Source organism: Mobula hypostoma, chromosome 18 (genome assembly GCF_963921235.1).
Source record: "Mobula hypostoma chromosome 18, sMobHyp1.1, whole genome shotgun sequence".
Lineage (NCBI taxonomy): Eukaryota > Metazoa > Chordata > Chondrichthyes > Myliobatiformes > Myliobatidae > Mobula > Mobula hypostoma.
In genome coordinates this window covers 27,148,820-27,163,085 of record NC_086114.1, presented here as the reverse complement: position 1 = coordinate 27,163,085, position 14,266 = coordinate 27,148,820, and the positions used below count along the sequence as shown (strand labels likewise).

The following is a 14,266-nucleotide window of genomic DNA, read 5'->3' as shown; positions in this document are numbered from 1 at the left end:
ACTGAGCTGTTGTCACACCATTAGCTGCTCAGATATTTGCATTAACAAGGTGTACCTAATACAGTGGCCACTGAGGGTATGATATTGTTCACTCTGGGATGAAGAATAGGAAAAGAAGAATCTTATTTAGGTGTTGTGGTTCAAAGCAATATGAATATCATGTATTAGATATGCAAATTTAGCCTTACACAGCAAGTAATCAATTTAAAGAAACAAACTCAAAATACTGGAGGAACTCAGCAGGTCAGGTAGCATCTGTGGAAAAGAGTAAACAATCAGCGTTTCAGGTCGAGATCCTTCTTCAGGGCCGAGAGGGAGGGGGGAGGATGCCCAAATTAAAAGGTGGGGGGAGGGCAAAGAGGCTAGCTGAAAGGTGATGGGTGAAGCCAGGTGGGTGGAAAAGGTCAAGGACTGGAGAAGAAAGAATCAGATGCAAGAGGAGTGTGGACAATAGGAGAAAGAGAAGGAGGAGGGGACCTAGGTGAATGTAATCCCTTTTTGCAAGGAGAATTGGATACAAGAGTAGTTCAGTCTTGCTGCAGTGGTTTAATAAGATATTTAAGAAAGCTTAGATTCATTAGATTTATCCTGGCATGAGGGGTTTATCTAATGAGGAAGTATTATGCAGTTTATAGCTCAACTCTCTAGATTTTAGAAGCAAGAATATTGAAATTCCAAGGAGTGGAAGGATACAGGTCATGAGATTCCACTTTGGTGGGCCTATGGAGATTGTTTCAGAATAAGCGGTTTCCCATTTAATACAGAAAGAATTTTGTTTCTTTGAAAGAGTTGCAAATCTTTGGATAGTTGTAAACAGTGACCAATTAAGTATATTCAAGTCTGAGACAAATTAGATCTTTGGGACTCAAGGGTGATGGCTCAAATGTCTTGAAGGGAGAGTCAAGTGAATAAATTTAGGACAATCTCCCTTGGTCCTTCTAGCACATTTGAAAACTGTATTCTCATCCAATCTCTGTAAGAGCACTGGGCTTTCTTAAATACCTTTTTACTCAACAAGGATGCACCAATGGAAGCTTCTGTGCTTTTGAAAAGACTCATTCTTTCCCAGCACTATTATCTCAGAAACTGAAAGTTTATTTACAAATACTACTAACCTCTACTCCTTCACCTTGAATCCTTGTCAATCAGATACAGAAAACTAGCATGAACTGCAGAGGTCAATCTGTTCCTGAGTTCTAATATAACACTGAGGAATTTGTATTGAAACTTTTGCACCCACATAGTGCTTTTTATGTATAAACTACTGCATAAACTGGCATGCTACAGAATTAAAAATGTCGAAGTTCAGAAGTATTCATGTATTTTCTTGGTGTTTAGACTGAAGATTATTTATTGCAGCACTACTATAGGGAGATTTTGAATTACAGATCTTAAAAAACGAACATTTCACGTGTTACAAGTATTCTACATGGACAATAAACCTAAATTGGAGATAAATATCAATTTAATTAGTGGAATGACCAGTTTGTTTTCGAAAATGTTTTTTTTGTATATTTAATTAAATAAAGCTTTGAAATGTTCAGAAATGACTGATTGCAATTAAACAGAATGTGAATGTCCAACGTTTATAAAGATATTTACATTTCAGAATTTAACAGTGGTGTTCCCTTTCATTGAAAATATACAGTTAACATGAGCTGAGCATGCTCGTGTCAATTAATTTCCATGCAAAAATGTTAATCAAGGAGCTTGCCAAGTTATTTGAGTTACATAACCTCTGTTGTACCAATAAAGTAGTTGATGACTAATCATTCAACAACTTCTAAATCACAAGTTTGAATTCTTTCTTTAATTAATGTGAAGTGTGCAATGGGCATTCCAAATTGGCCCTGAGAAAATATTGCTGAGGCAAATTTTTGAACTGCTGCAGTCCTTAAGGTGGAATACTCCCATGTGTACAGTGGAGTCCACAGGGCCAAGTGTGCTGCTGATGTACTGCAGAATCCAATTAGGAGTCAGCCACTTTCTGCGGGCCTGGAGTTAAATATGGGCATGACTGGTAAAACAGGAATACAGCAGGTCAGGCAGCATCTATGGAGGGAAACGGAGAGTCAACGTTTCGGGTTGAGACCCTTCAACTCCATCGGTCCCTAAATTAAACATCAATTGTCCTTTTACTTCACAGATGCTACCAAATCCATTGAATTCCTCCAGAATTTTGTGTGTTGCTCCAGATTCCAACATCACCAATCTCTTGTGTCCTGACTAGTAAAAGATGGTTTAAGATTAAAAAGTTATTCTGATGCACAAATCCAATACACAGTCAAAAAGGATACATCTTAGTAAATTCTGAGATTCTCATTTAAAGAAAATTTTAAGCAAGTGTTTGTGGCAGGTTATTGACAAAGTTGTCTTAATTTTTGTTTCATTACTAATCACAAAATAACCTGGCCTCCTCCTACATAGTGTGACATAGCTGAGACAGATGCTTGGAACAGCCAACTAGGAAGCCGTGATATGAACGGTTTGACATTACCTGACCTGGTCTAAGCTGGACATGCAAAAGTATGCTGTAAAGGGTCATATATGTAACAAAAGGGTCATGGCTTTAATTTAATATAGTGTCTATAAGGAAGTGTATTGAATTTGGACTGGGATTTGTGATGGGGGCGGGGGGCAGGACAGAAGATGTATTTCCATTTTCCATCAGCTCCTGTCCTTATAAAGTCAACCAGACCCTGTGAAACTCTGGCAACTTGAATGGAGCCACCAAATACTGCACCTCACTAGCACTTGATTAGCTGTCAAGATGTTTCATGTGCTGGAGAAAAAGAACACACAAGGCAAAGACAGTTGAGAGAAATTTATTCAACTTGACAATTTGTCTTTCATCTTTCAAGTTACCACGTCGGCCATCTGTCTGATCATAGACTCAACCCAGAATAAATTGCACATTTATTTATCACCCTTGGGTAAGTGGAAAAGTTCAGCTTTCTAATACTAACTCCGTCACTCTGATCTTTCATTTTTGGATAATATTTCATGTTCAGTGTTCCAATCACCACTATTTTGCATTGAGTTCCAATGACCACTGTTTTGTCTTGCATGTCCAGAGAGTAAACAATGCTACATGTTGTTTGATTAATGGGAACATTCATCCAAAAGTAGATTATCTGGAACACTTAAGTCTATGAATGGAAATACTAACCAATCTTTCTCTACTAGACAATGGAGACAAGCTGCTTTACACAAACTATTGTGCAAATTGTGATTAGTTAACCAGGTCCAGAATAAGAATCCAACCTGGGACACATTATGTGGAATAGTTTTCCCTTGACCATTAAGTTCTGATAAACCCTTAAGAGTTACCATAACTTCCAACCAAACTTTATCTGATGATACCACTGAACAAAGCTCTCAGTATCAATTCCCGAAACAGATGGAATTTCATACGGAGGAGTACCACAAATTACAACAAAGCCTATACAAATTATGCCACATCAAAATACAGGAAGCACTCGAGGTTTGCACAAGAAATGATGACAGCTCTTATCAAAAGAAAAAAAAGACCAACTTTCATTTTTATTGTACATGAAGGAGTACTTCGCAAGCTCTACACATAGCACAATAGCGACCTATATTACGAATAATTCTTTGGCTAAAACTCCAAAATAAAAATAAAAGTAGGGGAAAGATGACCTAATGTTTTGCATCCACATTTTGAGTTAAATATACTTTTAACAGATGTTCAAAGATACAATCAAGGCCACTTGTAATTCAGTTGTTTCTGTGTGGATGGACACCAGTGACCTAATCTTCCCCCATCTTGATCTGATCGTTTATTCAGCTGCTAACACTCTTCTCTTCACTTTATATTCAACTGCCTTCCTCTCATTTGTTATAGGCATCCAAGTAAAACTCTTCGGTGCCAAGCTAATATGCTCAGATGTTACAGCTGATATAGAAAGCACCAGCAGGCAGGGACTTAAGGGATGGATGCAAAATCGAAAGACAAAAACAGCCTGGACAGACCCAAGACAAACAAAAGGAACTTCAGAAAAAGAATGCAATGAAGGGGAAGCATTTCTTTGGTAGACAGACGAGATTAGCAATTTTTTTTTACATTTTAATGATAGTAAATCATTCAATTGTTGCTGTTCTGTCCAAAGTTAATCAGATCCAGATTCTGAAGAATCTAAACTTATCTTATTAAAAATATTCAATTGTAAAGAGTTTGCCTTGAAAATCTCATAATGCACCACAGTCACTTCATTATTTTGAAATGCAGTTTGTTTAGTATTTTTCGAAACAATTATGACTAATTTCTGTACACAGCAAAATCCTGACATTAGGTATGTGATCAGTTAATCTACTTTGTAAGATCACTAAAGGGATAAATATTGGTGAAGAACTAAATGACCATGTTATGTTTCATTGACATTAAAGTACTGTATATGAGTCTATCCACCAAATAATAACTAATTTGTGCACTGAACATTCTGTGTGTCTTTAACATTATATTATGTAATATTTAACATTATATTATGTAATATTATTTTACCTTGTTCTACCTCAGTGCACAGTTCAATGATTTGGTCTATATGAACAGCATGCAAGATAAGCTTTTCACTTATTTTGGTATATGTGACCATAATAAACCTATACCGAATGATAACTTTCCTAATAGATCCACTGTTGTTAAAATAATGTCCAAGACATCACTGATTTGGCCAGCGATGAACATTTCCTACTGCATAAAGGATCTTTTCCATTCATCTACAAAAGCTAACCAAGTACAAGATCTTATCCAGAAAGCAGCACTTTCCTCAATATTGCAATGATGAGTAAAACTAAGTTGTGTGCTCAAGGCCCAGGGCAAGGCTTAGATCTGCCCCAGAAATAAGCAGTAATTGAGGTCCAGAAAACGTAACTTACTGGATTAAGAATTCACTGTAGTACACCTCCTGCATTTAGATCTCTAACCTTCTTTGGGCAACCATATAAAACAGAACACTACAGAACAGTACAGGCCTTTGGCCCACAATGTTGAACCGACCATGTAACCTACTTTAAGATCAATCTAACCCTTCCCTCCAAAATATCCTCCATTTTTCTACCATCTATGTGCCTATCTATCTATCTATCTAAGAGTTTTATAAATGCGCTGGCAGGGCATTCTATGCACTCACCAGTCTCTGTATAAAGAACTTAACTCTGACATCCCCCTACACTTTCCTCCGATCACCTTAAAATTATGCCCCCTGGTATTAGTCCTTAACCAAACATATGAATAAAGTCACTACTTTCCAACATATTTGCCATGTACACAGTGAGACAGATACCTATACCTTAAGAAAACCTGGTCTAAGGCAATGTGCATTCTCCACATTAGCATCCAAGTCCATCCTATGCTAACTTTGTATACATTCCTCTCTTTTGTACTTCATTGCTTCTCACAAGATTTTCAGTTCAACCAGGGTAAGCAAAGGTATGCTTCCTCTAAAAAAAAACTCAACCTTATTCAAAGTACGAGCTTATGAATATGTGGTTATGAAGGTATGCAGATGTTGCCCATGCAACAACAAAGCTTGCACATATGCCCGTCAGGTTGAATATCCTATAAATGCTCCTAATCCCAAACATCTCATGTCAGGACAGGTTCCGCATTCTCACCGCTCTTGAGAATAAAGAATTTTACATCCAATTCCTTGATTATCATCGAGTCCAGGTAACACAAACCTTGGAAGGATTTATTTCTGTATTAGCTGACGGAAATATCCACCCAATGCAGCCATTTACTCCATACATTTGAAATTGATATGGAAGGTTTCACTTAATGTGTATGATGGGATAAAATTGGATCAGTGCATTTGGTGCTTAAGAGCTTACAAGAGACTCTTGACCCAAATTCTCAGGAGTGTTACCAGAAATGTTCAACAGTCAGCGCTGTTGAAATCCTACGTACAGATCTCTCCGAAAGTGATCTCTCCATACAGAACAGTCTCAATTAACTCTTAATCATATGCCAACTTTTTGAAAGGTTCATCTGCAGTGATACTTGAACTTCCTCAAGTTAATCTTAATGTTTTTACTTAGAAATTTGATAAGAAGTTTAAAATTAAAATTTGGAAAAGAGTATTCTTTTTGAAGGCTAATGTAACTGCAGTATCGACTAAATTAATACTTAATTTCACATTATATATAACTAGTACTAGTCTTAAATAACTCTCAAATACAGATATTTTTGAAACAAAGCCAAAAGCTGTTTCGCTGTTCACATACACTCAGTGGCCATTTTATTAGGTACACCTGTACTCCTGTTTGTTAATGCAAATGTTAAATCAGCCAATCATGAGACAGCAACTCAGTGTATAAACACATGCAGTCATGGTCAAGAAGTTCAGCTGTTGCTCAGACTAAAGATCGGAATGGGAAAAAAATATCATCAAGGTGACTTTGACCATGGAATGATTGCTGGGGCCAGAGGAGATTGTTTTGAGTATCTCAAAAACTCTGAGATTTTTTTTTTTTTTTTTAAATGCTTAGTCTCTGGAGTATACAGCGAATTGCATGAAAAACAAAAAATAAAATCCATCGAGAGGCTGTGGACAAAATCACCTTCTTAAAGAGAGAAGTTAGAGGAAATTGGCCAGACTAGTTCAAGCTGACAGGACGTGGAGGTAATTAAAATAACCACGCGTTACCACAGTGGTGCACGGAAGAGCATTCCTGAACGCACAACACAGCAAACCTTGAAGTGGATGGGTTACAGTAATAGGAGACCTCAAACATACATTCAATAGCCACTGTATTAGGTACAGGAGGTACCCAGTAAAGTGGCCACCGAGTATGTTAACTTTAACACTATTTTCCTTAACAGTACAATTCCCTGTTAAATAGTACATTTTGGAGCTTGCAGGTCTGGCCAACGATGAATACTTCCAGAAAGACAGTTACATGCAATGAACTATTATTGGGGGATGAAGCAGTTGTTAGCGCTCACACTGTAAAGGTATCGTTCTACAATAGAATGAAGAGTTGGGAAATAATTAGTAACATTCAACCTCTGATTTCAAGATACAGTACAGCAATACAATAGGCAAAAAGGCATACAACAATCACCAGCATAAACTGAACTACAAATAAATTACAACAATTCCTTTTAAAGTTAGAATGTAAGCAAGCTTTCCTTTTCTGAAAATTCTGCCAATTAGAAATACAGTCACTGAGCTGGCTATCTTCGCTATTCTAGAAGATGATTCTGTCATGAGGTTTATGACGCTATCATGGTGTATCATCTTTCCACTGTTTGCTCTTTCAAGTATGAAGCTGGATTGGTTTAGTGCAGGAGAATACAGATGTCAGTATAATAGATATGGAAGTGAAAACAGTTTAATTGGATTGTTATATCATAACATGACATGGTGCTCACAATCTTCAACTGAAATGAAATGTTCTGGGGATGAAGGACAAATTGATCTGATGAACAGCTGAATGTTTGAAGTAATTATGCTACTACAGGTAATGCTTTATTGAACTACAAAAGATAATATGGTTACTAGTTCTGGCAATGGCAAATATCAAGCAACACACACAAAATGCTGGTGGAACTCAGCAGGCCAGGTAGCATCCATAGGAAGAAGCACAGTCGACATTTCGGGCCGAGACCCTTCGTCAGGCAAATGCCAGTTGTGCGCTTTGCAGAGCCTCCATTATGAGCCAGGCACAGATGAAAGGCCTGATTTGCTACACGCACAATGTGCCTGACAGAAAAAGGCTACTGACAAGTTTTCATGTAATAAACTAAACACCTATAAAATAAGTGGGTTTCTGTTGACAGCAGGATTATTTAAAGCCATTACTCTGCCAGACCCATTCCACGATTACAGAATTTTCCCAAGGACTAAAACTTATATGTCTATGTTATGAAGGAACTTAATGCACTTCAAGTTTTTATACATTGTTGTTAAAGGTTCAATTTATAACAATGAATTTTGCATACAATTTGGCTGCAAGGAACAGGAGGGTACTGAATATACTTCTTCCTATTAAGGTCAACTACAATTTAAAAACTGTATAAATATTTAGCAAACTCCCAATCAACCTTAACAACCTCATCAGAACATGTAACAGGTCCAGATGCTTAATGCATTCATCTAATTTTGTAACAAGCCAGTTTTATAGCACTACATTTTCCCTCATCCAAGAAGCCCACTTCATCTGTGGTTAAGGATTTTGACTGCAACAGTACTGTTGTTGTGATTACAGGCACCAACCACATCTTGGATCACAGGAGCATTCTTTCAATCAGTAGTTGTGGTCATGTGGTCAAGTGTATTTTTTTACATCAATGTTACCTTTTAAGACAAGACCCAAATGTCGTTGAGAAAGGTGCAGGGGGAAGAAATTAAAATAAATCCCAGATGCACGTCTAATGCAATGTATAAACTATATCAAAACAAAATAATTACTGAGGTCCCTATCAGCACAACCAACATGTGTTTTTCCAGGCAAAATGTTAGTAAATGTATAATTTAATTTTGCTGAGTATGAAAACATGATTAGCAAATGATACAAGACTGAGATAGAACAAGAAGTTTAAGAAGCTTTTAAACTTCTATATTTCTTTAAAGCAAAGGGGTATTGAAGAGATAAAAAGAAAAAAAATGGAAGAAGCTGAAAATCTGTATTAAAAGCACAGATGGGGTATGAACAGGCACCAACCACTGCTGCTTGTAAGGAGTTTGTTCGTTCTCACCTTGACCGCATGGGTTTCCTCCGGGTACTCGGGTTTCCTCTCACAGTCCAGAGACGTACGGTTAGTAGGTTCATTGGTCATTGCAAATTGTCCCATGATTTGGCTAGGGTTAAATTGGGGGGCTGGCGGATGGCTCGGCTCGAAGGGCCTATTATTAAGAATTTTAATAAATTTAAAAAAACACGAAAGCACCTATGGTGAAGTCTCTACACCAAATTGGGAAATGTAGGGATAGAGTGAGTACAAGCAGACAAGAGCCATATCTGAAGAACAACTGAAAGAATATGTGATCTTGTTCAAGTGTTGGTTTAATGCAATTCACAAAAGCTATCAGGAACCTTCTCTATCCTAAGAAGACTGTCCCCTGGTGTAAGAAACTACCTCTTGTGTTTCTAGACTACTGCACCTGAACTTCCAACATTGTTTTTTTAAAATATCAGAAGTCGGGAGTTCCGATTCATGTTTTGAATTCTGATCATGTATGTAAGAGCTCCACAGCCGGGGAAATGCTAATGTCCCCAAAAGCAATGCCCCAAAAAGGCAGGAACATCATTAAGGGCACACACCACCTAGGACATGCCCTTTTCTCATTGCCACCATTAGGGAGGAGGTACAGGACCCTAAAGACACATGGTCAATGTTTTAGGAACAGCTTCTTCCCCTCTGCCAGCAGGTTTCTGAACAGACCATGAACACTACCTCACTGTTTTTGCTCACAGTTTTGCACTAATTATAAATTTTAAAAATCATAAACCTGATTCTCAGAAAAAAATAACTTAAATAGATCATCACACGAAACATTAATCCAGACTCTCCTGTGAATTTCATTTTATAATAGTCTGCAATCCTTTATAATCAGACTAAATTAGCAATTTTACAGTAACATATCAAAACATTCCTTTCATTTGGCATCTCCTCATTCCTACATAATTTTCAATTCCTTGCTCTTTTGTACTTCCCATGTGCCTTTTTATTGCAACTGTCTGTTCACTTGAACTATTCTTTAGTGTCAGGCATGTAGAATGGAAATAGGCTCTTCTGGAGCAAGTCCCCGCCAAGTGTTGCATCAAGTCCCCATCAAGCACGCAGCAAACTCACCAAGCTCCCATTTACACTTGTCCTACACTAAACTTTTTTTTAATGCCTCCCCACATTCCCATTAGCTACCCCAGGGTCGATACCAACCTACCTACTGGGAGCAATTTAGTGACCATTTAACTGCACAAACATACACACTGTGGTTGTGGTTGTTCGTCCATCGTTGACGTCGATGAGGACATCGACACCATTATGATGGTGTCAAGACCAGTGCGTGATTTGGATTTAAGTGAGGGAGAGTTGCGCAGCGTCAGCCTCACTCTCTCTTCCCAATTCCCATCTGGATCTAGTGGCAAGACAGAGTCTAGACAGCTGAAGATGGGACTAGGCGCAGTGGATGACCGGGACATCTTCCGTGTCTTGTCCTGGTCTACACATTCCACGACACTTGCAGAGACCGCCTTCTTGACCGTTGGACCTTCCATTGGTCTCGTCCGCTCAATCCGCCGGAGTCGGTCTTCACATGCTGGGATAGACAACTCCCTATCTCACCGAGGGTTTGAGACCCGTCGGCTACCCTCACCTGGTTTAGCCGGCTTGTCGAAGCCGTTGCCCAGGGTGTGGCCACTGTTGCATGCAAACAGCTACGGGGAGCCACAGGTGAGAGCTGAGTGCCAGGTGGGGACCAAAGGTGGACTAACCGCCTTGAAAAGGACGCGACATGTTCCCCCACCAGAGGTGCTACCCCTCCCTGACACCCCATACACACACTGTACATGGGAGAGGAATGGTGCACCTGAAGCAAATCCATGCAAACTCCACACAGACAGCACTGGGGTCAACTCTGAACCCAAATGAGGATGCCGCTTTACTAGCTGCACCACTAATGATAACAAAAAAAAAATTACAGTCATTCTCTGAAGCTAAGTATTTCTCTCCATTTAGATTTGTTACGAACTTAAGTCACCCAAGGTTTCCCCAGTCACTCAAGTGCTGGGAAAAGTTCTGGAATACAAGTCTTTAGCCAAAGCGTGAATTTCTGTGGGCGGGGAGAAAGATTTCCTTAACACTCTGAAAGTGTGGTCGGCAGGTCTACCTGCCCACTCTGACACCCAGCACAAGGGCGCTCTGGAACCTGCGCCCACTCGAATCCAGACTACAAGACGTTAGCACCCGAGCGGAAACACACGCTTCCAGCTGCACTGCCGTTTAACGAGAAGTCAGCAGTTTTTTTTTGTGTGTGGTTAACGGGTTTCCTACCAGAGTACAACTTTTCTGTGGGCGTTAAATCTACAGACATTTACCTGCAATTTATTCCCAAAAGGTGCATTTTAAAAGAAAATAATGCAAACTATTAATAAACTTTCTAGAGAGTCGACCAAACCCGCTGTCTACAATTTGCATTTTATCATAAGTGATTCAGATCCTCAATAATCAAGAAAGAGAAACGTCGCTTCATGTTATGGGAAGGCTGGATGGAGGAAAATACTGTAAAATCAGCGGGAGTGGTAGTATTTCTGCATGTTGCGGCCGAGCTGGTGTAAATATGATAATTATTGTAAGGCAAGAGACAGCAACATGGATAGAATTGTAGACTGCTGCCGCAAAGACTAGAATAGCAATTTTAACGGTGCCAGCAACCAACGCTTTTATCTATTCCGCAATTCGAATTTTAAATCCAACTCTGGACACTCAATACCACATCAAATGTTAACTCTCTCGGCGCCGGCGCTGTTCTGTGAAATATCCCCGGACTTTCTCGCGCGCATTTCGTAGATTCTATATTTGTGTCTGAACGTATCGGTTGAAGCATTTCGACTAGTCATAAATTATAACCAGAGCAGCAGAGAGAACTCAGAAAGACCAGCATGGTACAGAGAAGGGAAACGTCGTAAATGTTTTATTGATTATTTACGAACCACCTCTTTAAAACAAAGGTCCCTCATCCACGCCACTGTCTGTTTCCATTAAGGTCTTCGAGACTGTCTGTGCACCCAACTTGCATGAGCAATTTAACCTCCAAACCCCTGGGCAAGCTGCCTGCTACTGTTGGGGTACTTGAACAATTACACCGCTGGCTGGCTGGAAGTGGGTGGGGACTTAGAGTAGTGCTTACCTGGAGGACAGATGCAGGCGCCAGGGATACCACGGGCCATTCTCACCTTAGGTAAATGCTCCTTTAGTTTCTGGAGGGAAAGTTTAAGAGCACGGCATCACAAGCAAATACTACACGGATACGCATGCACAGTTTTTCTTTTGCCCAAAAAGTAATATCCCTTCCTCCCCCATCATAAATAACCAAAAACAGCAATTCCACACGGAATTTAACCTAAATAAGTTCTTAAACTATAATTATTATGTTGGAAACTCTGTTGCGAATAGGTTGATGCTGAAAATCGCGGTGATTGGTACTTAAAGGGTGGGGAGGCTTCAGACTGGACGATTGGGTGCTAAATCCTTTAAAGTGCGTGCCAATTGTAACAGCGTGAAGTTGCAGGCGGGTTTTTTTCTAGGCATTTGCAACAAATAACTAACTAAGCATGTGTTTTGGAAAAAAATTGTTGGAAAGCAGAGTGTTTGTCTAACCTCGCTTCAGGGGCTGACTGGGAAAGATTATCTTTATTCGCCAACTACAATTAAATATACAATCATAATCACAGTAAAATGCAGGGCTCTTTGAAACACGGTTAACACTAGCGTTTTGTTGAATTTTTTTGCGCTTCTGTAGTCAGCCTCATCTAAGACAGCCGTACACCAACCTCGGTCAATAGCTGATCCACTCTGTTAAAAATAGCCGGTTCCATTTGGTCCATTGAGAACCAAGCCTGATAAACCTGCCTTTCTTCCTCCAAATGCGAGACGCGGGTTTGGAGATCTGAAGTCCTGCAATGCACTAGAATGCAAACCCCCAGAGACACAACTGACAAGAGGCAGCAAAAAACCCGGGGGAGGTCTAGACAATGTCGCAAATGCTTGGAGATCTGAGATGCGCTACAGGTCCTTCGACACGTTGGACGGACCGTCTCTCGTGTCCTCTCCGGAGACCCTTCCATCTTCGCTCAACGTACTCAACCCTTATCGAGCCCAGACCCGCAGTAACAATCCCGGACACATGAGAGCTGCTCCGGGAGAACTGGCCGAGCAAATCTCTCCTGAAGGAAACAGTTCCCTTTTAAAAAATCTGTTGCTAATTCTCTGGCTCTCCCGTCGGTCGCAGTGTTTGCTTGGATGCACTCTGCAAGTAAAGCGAACGTGAATGGTTCAAGTCCTCCGCTGGAGCCCTGGAACAGATAGGCTGTCCGCAATTAGAGTATCCACAGAGATGTCAGGATCTGAACAGTACTGAAACCATTCCCTGTCTTAACGGGAACATAACACAGCCACTGGCTGCTCTGGTTTATCAATGCTATTTCCAGCCATACGTCTGCTTAACATAATTTATTTATTTATTCAACGTGACAGGGCGGGTTTAGGGTCGGAACCTCCACTTTGATCATGAGTGACGCGCAGCCTCCCTCCCCCAAACACATCGGATTATTTTTAACCGCTCCCGGGGATTTTGCTCTGAGGCTCCAGCCACCAGCGAGGGAAAAAAAAAGCCTGAAACGCTCCCGCTGCTTCACTCCACGTTGTAGGCAGTGTTAGAGAACACAATCCGGACAGAGAAGGCAGGGGGAGTTCGGAAAGACCAGCAGCGTCTCGTCCGATTTCGGCGATCAAAGTTTAAAGGCGCGGCCGCCGGTCCTGGTGTGTTCCTCCCTGCACTCTCCCGGGTTAGTGTGTAACACAAACATGAGTCTTTACCATTTGGCAGCTCCCTGAGGTATAGGAATTCACACTGACCTCAGCAAACCATTCACAGCCTTTCAGCACCAATGGAAATGAACACTGGGGACTGCAGCGTTTTCAAACCCAATCATCAGATGCATCAGACCACGGGCTGTATCGAATTCAGCGGGAGGCTGGCTGCTTCAGAGAATAGTTGTGGGCGCCAGGAAAGGTGAACTTCTCTCCACAAGAGAGATTTTAGGGACACAAGGGATGCTGCAAATCTTGAACACAACACGCACGAATGTCCTGATAAAGGGTCTCGGCCCCAAACGTAGACTGTTCATTTCCCTACTAGATGCTGCCCGACCTGCTGAGTTCTCCCAGCATTGTGTGTGTGTGCTGCAGAAGATATCGAGGTTAGGCGAACCTGATGGGGATTTTTACAACATGAAGTAACTTGAGGGAGGTACTTGTGCGGTAAAGGTCACTTTAAGGATGGATAATCACTAAGATAAATGCATGTGATCGTTGCGATTCCGTCGAGGGTGAGCTGCCTCACTAACAGTCTCCGACCGGTGTAGCAGACTGCAGTACATACATAATACCTTCAGAATGCTCTCAATCCGATTTAACCTCAGGATGCATGAGGAAAACAGACGACTTGTTACTGCAGGTCAGATACTGGAGCTGGCCTGTTGCTCTGCCGCTGAAGGGCAGATGTTTGGAGCTGAGGGGGCG

The 14,266-nt window shown here is 40.6% G+C and overlaps 1 protein-coding gene across 1 annotated transcript in view; it reads right to left on the bottom strand.

Annotated features, from left to right (window-relative positions):
- LOC134358417 (collagen alpha-1(XXIII) chain-like) overlaps positions 1-13,153 on the bottom strand; it is a 134,155-nt gene extending 121,002 nt beyond the window's left edge. Inside the window, exons 1-2 of the mRNA XM_063070630.1 lie at positions 12,517-13,153; positions 11,874-11,943 (exon numbers count right to left, since the gene is read on the bottom strand). Coding sequence (XP_062926700.1) covers positions 11,874-11,943; positions 12,517-12,810 — 364 coding nt within the window. The 5' untranslated portion in view covers positions 12,811-13,153. The remainder of the gene's footprint in view (positions 1-11,873; positions 11,944-12,516) is intronic.
- Positions 13,154-14,266: the final 1,113 nt, after the last annotated feature.